Source organism: Lucilia cuprina, chromosome 6 (genome assembly GCF_022045245.1).
Source record: "Lucilia cuprina isolate Lc7/37 chromosome 6, ASM2204524v1, whole genome shotgun sequence".
Taxonomy (NCBI): Eukaryota; Metazoa; Arthropoda; class Insecta; order Diptera; family Calliphoridae; genus Lucilia; species Lucilia cuprina.
This window is the reverse complement of record NC_060954.1, coordinates 38,104,902-38,116,407: the sequence shown is the minus strand read 5'-3', so window position 1 is coordinate 38,116,407 and position 11,506 is coordinate 38,104,902. Positions and strand designations below refer to the sequence as shown.

Below are 11,506 nucleotides of genomic sequence, written 5' to 3'. Positions count from 1 at the left end.
ATAGTCTAGTCTATAGTCTAGTCTATAGTCTAGTCTATAGTCTAGTCTATAGTCTAGTCTATAGTCTAGTCTATAGTCTAGTCTATAGTCTATTCTATAGTTTAGTCTGTAGCCTAGCCTATGGTCTAGTCTACAGATTTGTCTGTAGTTAAGTCTACTATTCAGTTTATAGTCTATAGTAGGATTATTGTATAGTCTATCTGTAAATTAGTCTATAGTCTAGCGTATAATTCGGTCTATAGTCTAGTGGAACTTTATTTCAACTTAAAACATAACTAGTTAATTCTATATAATGAATTTGCACAATATACTAATTGCAAATCTATATTAATATAAAATTAAAAACAAATGTTTGCGTCAATATGTATATACTTACGTATATGTACGTATTTATATGCATGCTATTTACTTATAAGAATATATTTAAGTAATTTATATATTTCTTTAAGATGTCTTTTGTTCACGTTGCCATCCGCTAATTGAGATTTTATTCATGATTTTTTCCCAGCCAAAAAAAAATCTATTCTATATGTCGTAATTGATATTCTCTTCAGCATTTTGCGTCTTATGATGGGGAAATAATTTTCTAGCACGCGTCTGCCATAATAATAATTGTTGCTAAATTTTATAAACATCATTCAAATATTAAATAAATAGAAATTGTTGCCAAAAATCTGTCACTAATAAGAATTCTACATTACATATTTATTTAGTATATACAGTGTCGTTTGGTATGAAAAGTAAACAAACAGATTTAAAATAATGACAACAATTGTTTGGTCAATAATATGTCATTTTTGGTCTACGCAAAATGGATCTAAACGGTTGACATTTATGATGAAATCTTGAATATTAATTAGGTGATTATTTTGGGTGATCGAACTTACTTAAAAGAGTGAAAAAACAGCTCGGAACAGTTCATTAGTTTAGTTTAAAAGTGTTGTAAACCAAAATGGTATACGTCCATTAGTAGACCCAAAATTAACCATTGTTATGGTATAAATGTCGGAAAGACATGTGTGAATTTTATGAATTCTATCCTAATAGAGAACGAATGTTGATAATATTTTAAGAGAACTACACGAGGTACGACGCCTAAATAGCCAATCCACTTTCCTGATAAAACCCAGAACTTCCCTTATCAACATGGAATGCTTTTCATTGCCATTACCACCTCAGACTCTATGCGCCACGACTAAATTCTTTTGCGCACAAAATGTTCTACTCTAGTCTGACATAACCAATAAAACTTTAATACCCAAAAAGGATCCTATTGCTGTGCGTGGACTGGTTTAAGAAGTTTATAAGTTTATTGAAGATTAACCTGTAGCAATGACAAATAGAAGGTTTCACTAACCTAGTGTCCAGATCTGACCTTTATCTGGGCAGTTTGTTTGTGACTTCATTTCTCTGCATATAACAGTGTTCTGAAACCCAACACAACCTGATTGTATACATCTCAAATAGGTCGCGGGTTTTATCCTACAACTTCTTTCGAATTTGACAATAAGGCAGTTCCATAGCCTTCTAAAACCTATGCCTGGAAAACACTACATTTATCCAAAAACTTGTATGACAACATCTATACCGAATTCCATTTTGGATGTATCAGTTAACATTGCACACCCTTCAAAAAACATCAGATCCCAACCATATGTCTCTAGTTTAGATGTCTATTTGAGGTGAAGCACCAAAGTCAATGGCCATAACTGAATCATTAGAAATATATTCCGTAATCTTTTAACTGTTATACAGATAATGTTCGATTTGGTACCTTGTTACTTACAGAGATATTTAGGAACTAACCTTCTAAATTTTTCTTTTATAAATTTTTTAATAAATACAATTCATAGATTCAAATCACAATAATATTTGTATAACCTCTATTTACAGAATAAAAATTAAATCCCTAGACAACAGTTCCTTTTCACACATTATCTGCGATAAGTAAATAATCTTCCATGAAAATAATATTATTATGGTATAGAACGAAGCTTGTGGTTGTACTTGAACTTACTTAAATACATTTTGAAATCCTAAATAATTCGTTGGCTTAAATTGCTTAATGTCTGCTAAAATATTTAAATGTTGATTTTTTCTTCTCTCTTCTTCGCATCTCCTTGACTACGCAGGATACAATGTCTGTGAATATTTAACAAAAGAAAACGTTGCCTAGTTTGAATGCGAGTACCAACAAGAACGTGAAATACTTAACAAAAGCACATGTTAAGAACAAAGAAAGGGAGATTTTTAAGATGAGCTTGTTTGGCATTATGATACCCTACACAAATATGAAAGCCGATGATTACTTGTGTATGTAGCAAGCTTTATTTAGTTGTTAGATTTACATAGATGTAGGTCAATACATTCATATATACTTAAGTATACATACATATATAATTTTTGCCAAATTTACATCGCGATAACAAACATTAGCATAAACATTATTATTCGTTTAATGATGTAGGGTATAATAATGTGAAATAAAATGTTGAATATGAACGCAGTTACAGTGTGTGTAGTGGGGGTATAAAAAGCTATTTATGACGTACTAAAATGTGTAAATAAAATGAATCTTTGCGTTTATGACTTTTATAACATTTTTCTGTAAAACAGTGTTGCCAATGTAATAGCATTAATCTATAATATATTGTAAAAAGCCATCCAATTCCTATTTCCTTGATACAATCTAGCATTTTGCTCGCTTTACAACCAACAATATTCTCAAACTCATCTAGAAGTCTAGTACGTAGCCATTACAATCTAAGACTATGTAGATGCGAGCAGCAATCTAACTAGAATTCTAAAAACTATGCCTATTCAATTAATGTTTTCGTTGTCTTTACATACAGTTTTGCCCCAAAAATTTTGTTCACATGACAACTGGCAATACTACCCTGCCTGTCTGCCTACTTTAAATGATGCCATCCCATCCACATTAACATCTACGGGTGCGAGGCACTGTATATGTTTGAACAAACATGAAATACATTCTCGTAAAATAATAATAAAATACATTTTAAAGAAAAATATAAATTTTTTGCCAAAAAAATTAAATGAAAACAAACTACATAAAGGATTTCTTTATATTTGTTTTTCTTCTAGTTTATTGTTCTTATTTTTATGTTTTTAGAAAATAAAAAACAATAGCCAAAAAATTTTAAGAAATATTAAAGAAGGAAAATAAATGTTTTATAAACTGATGTTTAGAAAGTGTAGACAGTGTTTGTACATACGTATGTATATAATAATGGTGTTCCTAGAATGTGTTCTAAACGATTAGTTAGTTGCTCGCTAGCAAGCGAGTTCACTCGGAGACCTTGTGGCCCATTGCGATACCCTTAGAATTACCATTCCCTAGCGATGAGAAAATGGTTACCCCCCCCCCCCTCGTTAACTACTTAGTTCGTTCGGTCTCCATGTAAACCAGCCGGTGCTTTTAATAAAACCGATCACGTTTATCAGTGACGCATCTCTGAGACAGTCTAGATCATAGAAAAGAGCTCTACCCAGATATAGTAATCTGGGTTCTTGTAAAGCTGGACAGTCGCATAGAAGGTTTTGTATAGATTCCACTTCCTCTTCATCTAATCGGCTTGTACAGTATTTATGATTTGGGTAGCCCATACGTTCTGACATATGTCCAATCATATAGTGACCAGTAATTATACCAGTTAGAAGCCTAATCGAGTTCTTATAGAGAGATATGAGAGTTCTAGTCTCGATATTCTACAAGTGGTGATATTTGACCACCTGAGTTCAGTCTCACTCAGAGCCCATTCATCTATAAGTTTTGATAGGGGAGCGTAAATATCCTTCTGCGCAAGGATTAAGTCCAGGGGAGTCAGGGGAGCGTAAATATCATTCTGCGCAAGGATTAAGTCCAGGAACGACCCTTTGGTTGCGCATTCATCAGATATTTCATTTCCCCGGATGCCCTCATGTCCTGGAACCCATATCAACTCAAGGTGATGTTGTGCCTGGTAGTTAGTTAGATAGATAGATAGATAGATAGATAGATAGATAGATAGATAGATAGATAGATAGATAGATAGATAGATAGATAGATAGATAGATAGATAGATAGATAGATAGATAGATAGATAGATAGATAGATAGATAGATAGATAGATAGATAGATAGATAGATAGATAGATAGATAGATAGATAGATAGATAGATAGACAGATAGATAGATAGATAGATAGATAGATAGATAGATAGATAGATAGATAGATAGATAGATAGATAGATAGATAGATAGATAGATAGATAGATAGATAGATAGATAGATAGATAGATAGATAGATAGATAGATAGATAGATAGATAGATAGATAGACAGATAGATAGATAGATAGATAGATAGATAGATAGACAGATAGATAGATAGATAGATAGATAGATAGATAGATAGATAGATAGATAGATAGATAGATAGATATATAGATAGATAGATAGATAGATAGATAGATAGATAGAGATAGATAGATAGATAGATAGATAGATAGACAGATAGATAGATAGATAGATAGATAGATAGACAGATAGATAGATAGATAGATAGATAGATAGATAGATAGATAGATAGATAGATAGATATATAGATAGATAGATAGATAGATAGATAGATAGATAGATAGATAGATAGATAGATAGATAGATAGATAGACAGATAGATAGATAGATAGATAGATAGATAGATAGATAGATAGATAGATAGATAGATAGATAGATAGATAGATAGATAGATAGATAGATAGATAGATAGATGGATAGTTTTCTTAAAATCTTTTGGGATATACATATGTATGTATCATTAATTCATTTATCGTCTTGATGTGAATACCCTTAATATTTTTGTGTACGTAGCTATATTGCAATCGGCATTTAGGCACATGTGAAAATACTTGTTTAGTATTTATGAATGTACGAAATAGTAAATATTATTTTTTGTTGTACTAAAAAGTAGGTTAACAAAATCTTTATGTTATTTTTGCCATTAAGTATTTTCGTATATATATGTATTTAGAAATCTGTATATTTTGTTATCTTAAATGAAATTATAAAATACATATGAATATTTTAAAATATTATATTTTCTTTTGTTAACACAAAAGACTATTCGCCCCAAATGATGATGTGAATGACCAAACAGTAGTAAATTAGTTTCGAAAGTCTACACAACTCAATACGTTCAATTAAACAAATTTAAATTAAATTAAAAAAAATATAATAAAATAAAAAAGAAATCCATTAATTTAATTGTTTGTGAAAACAAATTTCCAGGTAACGCCAGACGGTTTAGCTGATAAGGGTGGCATTTGTTTGGGTGATATTATATTGGAAATCAACGAAGAGGACGCAACACATTTGACTCTGTCGCAAGCTCACGAAAAAATAGACGCCTCTGGCAAGAAAATTCAATTCATGGTTAAAAGGTAAAGCATATATTTATTTTTCTACTTAGCAATTAAAAACTATTAGGGACTAGAGTTTTAGTTTAAGTTAGGTAGCTAGGAGTAATAATAATTTACTTAAAAAGTTTAAAATTGTTTTGGCAGTTATTTTACGTTTTTGTTTTATATAACCACATATATTCTGAGTTCTTATGAAATTTCATGATGTTTTAGTTGTGTAAGTCCGTTCATTTTGCTTAATGTCTGTTGTTAACAGGATAGAGTGTACCCTCTATGTTCTACAGGTTACCAAAGGGTTTCAAATTTGTCCATCAGTATAAAGGCAGTTTAAGGAAAACAAATATATGTTTTTTTCCAAACAATTTCTCCGCTTTTAACGTCCAGTTTTGAATTTAAATATTAGAAACGCACCCATGGCCAATCGACCATCAAAAATGATGGGGGTCGAAATATTGGTGGTAGACCGATAAAAGTATATATGTATATTGTGGGTCCTTATTATATTCTAAGATCCACGAAAACACGAAAGAATTAAACAGTTGAAATTTTCTAAGATTTTCTAAGATGAATTTAAATATTAGAAACGCACCCATGGCCAATCGATTAAGAAATTAAAAACAATCACCATCAAAAATGATGGAGGTCGAAATATTGGTGGCAGACCGACAAAAGTATATATGTATATTCTGGGTCCTTATTATATTCTAAGATCTACGAAAACACGAAAGAGTTAAACAGTTGAAATTTTCTAAGATTTTTCGAAGTACGTTTTCGTATAACCCCCATAAAAGTGTCCCCTGCCAAACTGTTTTAAAAGATAAAGTATAACGTAGAAATAAACAAGTTTTATATGAACCAAAATCTCTGTACCCAACCACTCATATAAGGTCCCTATTTGACAATGGTGATGTGGGATGTGCCACACCCATAAATTATAAGTAGAGCTACTTCGTTTATATTTATATATAGTTTATACTGGATCGGATCAGAAACAAAAAATCATTGATCGTATTTAGTTCTTCACATTCTCTAGTTGTTCCATTTTAAAAACCTATAGAACCGATATTACTTATTTTTAAAATTCCGCCACAGTGTTTCCATAATGTTTAAGTGATTTAAAATATTATTTTAAATTTATAGTTAAGATTTAAAAAAAAAAAATATTAACGGTTATATCTAAATTTTTCCAGTAGTATGGAAGACGAAGAGACCTTGGAGGGCTACGAGCCGGGAGAAGAAAGAAATATTGTGCTGAGAGTACCAAAACCACCTCCACCGCCTAAAGGTAAGTAAAAATTTAACTTTTTAAATTACTATAGTTTTTTTATATGCATGCTAATAAACCCCCCAAACCCCTTCAAATTTATTTGCCTGCTCTTCTCCCGCACCTGTAAAAACTATGCTAAATCTAACCGCAAAGAAAACTAAAAGAAAACTCAAATTAATTCTTATTTGTAGAATTTACCCCCACTCCATTGCTAGGCTCCCGTTGTTGGCATCCCATTATGTGGACTGAACCTCCACCACCACCCAAACCAAAGAAAAAGAAAACTAAAACCGAAATCGATGAAGATGGCAACGAAGTTATAATTGAATTGAGCGAAGATGAATCTTCCGATGAAGAAGAGGAGGTATTGCCAACAACTTTTTTTTTGTTTTTGTTACTTACTTATTTTTGAAAGATAATTAACCCATTAATCATTTTCTGTTTGTATATATATATAATCAACATGCATTATTGTTTGAAATTAATGGACATATTTCCCAAAGGAGTTGCCACATCATCGTATCGTACGCAATATTAGACGTTTCTTTGCCGAAGTCAAAGATAAAGATTTAAAAGCACGCATCACCGAGGACATGTTGCTGGCATTGCCTTCAGCTTCCAAAGAAAAATAATTTTGGATTTTTATCTTTTAAAATTTAAATTGTTTTTTTTATTTTATAATTAACCAGTTATACTATTTATTTTATTTATTATTTAGTTAAGTAGAAAATCATAGAGAATAAAGTAATAAATATTTTTCAAAACAATTTTAAATCGACAAACTTTTATAGTTTCCACAATTGAAAAACGCCTACAAGATTTGCAAAGAAAACTATCGGAAATTGCTGAAATACCAAAAATTCTCTCTTCCACTTTGGCCACCGTTTCGCAAACTTTCGACAAACTTACCACAACCCTACCGCCATCTGGGTCTTCAGCACATTGCCGCCATCATTTTCAAAGCGGAAATGATTATTGTTGCCCTCATTTGGGGGGAAATGAACAACGACGCAAATTGTCTTATGACGAAGATGTCTATGATTTCGAATTGAGTGATGAGGCGGAAGCGGAGAAGGAAGATTTCGATGTAAAAGAAGCATATTTGCAACTTAAACGTTATGCGGCGTCAAGGCATAGAAAATCAAAGGATGTAACACCGGAATCAGATTATGCATCGGAAAATAATTACCAACCAAACGAAATAGACTACAAGGACATTGACAATGATGGCGATGATAATGACGTCATAAATGATGATTACAATTATGATGACAACGCTAACAACACCAACGATGAAGATAACAATGATGACTATAGCGAAAAGAGCTGTGACATGTATGAAGAGTTTAACTTGTCGATGCTTAAAATACCTTTAGGTCATGTCAACGAGGAAAGTGATATTGAAGAGTATGATGAGGACAATGACGATGGCGATGATGAAGAGGACTTTTTAACAACCACTTTTACATGGAATTTACGCAACAAACCAAAACTGCAAATAAATGATACAGATGAAAATGAACGAGACAACGAAAATGATGATGAAAATAGTGATAAATTAAATGTGTTACAAGAAAAATCCTTGGACGAAAGCAAGGACATGTTGGTGTGTGAACAAAGACACACTAAAGCTGAAACACCAGAAAAGGAACAAAAGGTTTGTTTAAATAGTTTTTTTTCTTGTTGAAATGATAATCTTTAAGGTACAAGTAGGATACTGCTACAGTTTGTGAACTTTTTGAATTGACTTTCGAGATATCGTGCCTTAAATTTTTAAAATATCTGATTTTGTCATTTAAAAGATATTATGTCTTATTATTTCATCGGTTTTCTTCAGAGAATGGGTGGACTAAAAATAGGGGCATGAGACCCTCCATGTGAATTTAATACAAAAATTCATATATCGGGGAAACCATTGGAGGTAGAATACCCAAAATTTTGAAAGAGCAAATTTAATAAATGATATAATAAATAACAAGAGAATTTCCAAATAAAATCCATATATACTAGGGTTCTATAAATCGACTTTCGAATAATCGACTTTTTGTCGAAAAAAGTCGAAGTCGACTATTTGGTTCCAAAAAAAGTCGATAACTCGATTATCGTCAGTGAAAAAAGTCGAAAAGTTGACTTTGGAAATAAAAGTCGAAAAGTCCAAAAAATCAAAAAAAGTTGAAAAATAGGAAAAAATCGAAAAAGGTCGAAAAGTCGAAAATAGTCAAAAATAGTTGGAAAGTCGATAAAAATTCAAAAATAGTCAATTAGTCGGAAAAACTCAAAAGTCAAAAATAGTCAAACAGTCGAAATTTGTTGAAAATCGAAAAAAGTCGAAAATCGTCGACAAGTCTGATATGATCGAAAAGTCGGAATAAGTCGAAAAGTTGAAAATAGTCGAAAAAAGTCGGAAAGTCGAAAAAAGTGGAAAATAGTCGAAAAAAGTCGAAAGGCCGGAAAAATTCGAAAAAAGTGGAAAAGTTGAAAAGTCAACTATTTACAAAATACTAAAGGTCGAAAAGTCTAAAAGTCGACTTTGAACTAACCGAAAAAAGTCGAAAAATCGACTTTGCATGAAAGTCGACTTTTAACTTAAAAGTCGACTTTTAACTCAATGCAAAAAGTCGACTTTTCGTTTCGACTATAGAAACCTAATATATATTCCCAGCAAAAATATTACTTTCAAAGAAGGGGAAAAGAAGTTGAATTTACTGAAGTACTGAAAAAGACCTCAAGAAGTGACGATTTTAACACAGGCTTTTCATAGGAGGGATGTTCTTTTTATTTAATTCCAAATTCACTATATCTGAAGTCGTTCTCTAGAAGTAATTCCAGGGAACGACTTTACTTAAATTAACGATTAACTCAAATTATAAAAACATAAATAAATAAATAAATTATACGCATTTATCAATTAACTCCAAAATAAAATTGGTTTAATTCAAAAAATTTCAGTACAAAAATATATCTTTAATTATACCCTACACCACTTTAGTGGCGAGGGTATATTGGGTTTGTGCTGATGTTTGTAACGCACAATAATATTGGTCCTGTATACCAATCGACTTAGAATCATTTTCTGAATCGATTTAGCTATGTCCGTCCATGTAAACTTAGTAATCAAACTACAGGCCGCAATTTTGAAGATAATTGAATAAAATTTGGTACAAGATCTTCTATTATCTCCGGGACGAACCCTATTGAAAATGTTTATGATCGGTCCATTACTTCACCTAGCCCCCATACAACTGTACCCCCTAAAAAGGGCTTGTAAACATTGTAATCAAACTATAGGTCGCAATTTTGGAGATAATTTAATGAAATTTGGCACATCATTTTTTACGTACTATAGACGAAACCTGTTGAAAATGGTTAACATCGGTCTATTATTTCACTTAGCCCCCATACAATTGAACCCCCGAATAGAGCTTGTAAACCATTTAATCAAAATACAGGTCGCAATTTTGGAGATAATTCAATGAAATTTGGCACATGATCTTTTATGGTACTGTAGACAAAGCCTATTGAAAATTGTTAACATTATTTCACCTATAACCCGCCAAATAGGGCTTTTAAGTTCATAATTATGCTTAATATACTCGTATCTCGACAAAAAGCTGCAAAACCAAGTTCTATACTAGTCTTGATGACCCTGATGAACTTTATAATTATAGGGCCTCATTTGACCCTAGCCCCCATCAAAATTTTACTTAAATATCCACAGTTTTATTAAACAGTAAATGGCTTTAGTATATCTGAGGCAAGGTACAATTCAACTTAAATGCTATATTGTGAAAACTAAATCACATTTTATTCGTATACAGGTGTAGGGTGTTATATGGTCGGCCTCGCCCGACTATAACTTCTTACTTATTTTAAACAAAATTGGATTGTTTTCACTTCTTTAGAGGCCAATAAACATCACTTCTACAGAAGGTAAACAAATTCACTTGGTGCTACTTTTGAAATGGTGATATATGTTATTCTTCTTAAAGTACTTCGCTTTAGTACTTAGTACCTTCTAAAATCTATTATACACCGTAAGGATAAATAATGATAGGAACCAATGATTCAGCATAACCGAATATTTGTTTTTAATTAAAAATTTTTACAGCTTATCACTTAAAATTAATTAATATTTCTTACATTTGCATTTCATTTTATCTTCACCTCATTTAATTTTTTTTTTCTTCCTTTTTCTAGCTGGATAAATTGGAACGTTCTTGGCCTTGGGCAGATCGTGAGAAAATCATTTATAAGTAAATTTATTCATTATTTAAACATTTTCATTTATTTATCTTCTTTTCTTTTATCTAAATGAGCATTTTGTTTAACTTTTCTTTTTGTGTACTTTTACAGGCAATCAACTTGCCATTTGGTGCCAAACAAACCCTTGGGTTTAATTGAACAACGCATACAATTGCTGGCCAAACGCAACCTTTTGGAACATATAAAAAATAAAACAAAGAATCCTCAATAATAATATAAAAAAAAAACAAAAAAATAATTAACAAAGAATTAGTTGTATGAGTAGAATAATATCTAATTGTAATTAATGCTGAATATAATGCTGCCCTTTTTTGAAAAAAATGTATTTAGAATGTTTATTCGAAATTTATCTTGTTTGTAAGATATTTTATTTGTTTAAAATCAAATTTAAATAAACAAATGTTTTTAGATAAATAAGAAATGGGTTTATTTTTAAAGAGAAGTTAAGTTCGGATTTAGAGAAAAAAATGTAATAATACTGGTTCAGATAAATCTTTAATAGATACATTTTGTTTTAAAAAGTCAATTAATTTTGATGTCAAAATATTTAATTGTACC

General features: G+C 31.1%; 1 protein-coding gene across 5 annotated transcripts in view; it reads left to right on the top strand.

The window, feature by feature from the left end:
- The window catches only part of LOC111685663 (PDZ and LIM domain protein 7), an 18,178-nt gene extending 7,010 nt beyond the window's left edge, over window positions 1–11,168 (top strand). For 2 of the 5 annotated variants that reach the window (XM_046954769.1, XM_046954768.1), the window contains exons 3-7: window positions 5,288–5,439; window positions 6,609–6,703; window positions 7,477–8,342; window positions 10,883–10,938; window positions 11,039–11,168. In XM_046954769.1, the coding sequence (XP_046810725.1) occupies window positions 5,288–5,439; window positions 6,609–6,703; window positions 7,477–8,342; window positions 10,883–10,938; window positions 11,039–11,159 (1,290 nt within the window). In that variant the 3' untranslated portion in view covers window positions 11,160–11,168. Of the gene's footprint in view, window positions 1–5,287; window positions 5,440–6,608; window positions 6,704–6,876; window positions 7,050–7,188; window positions 7,429–7,476; window positions 8,343–10,882; window positions 10,939–11,038 lie in introns of those variants that run through there. The other 3 variants (XM_046954770.1, XM_046954772.1, XM_046954771.1) reach the window with 3 other exon arrangements.
- Window positions 11,169–11,506: the final 338 nt, after the last annotated feature.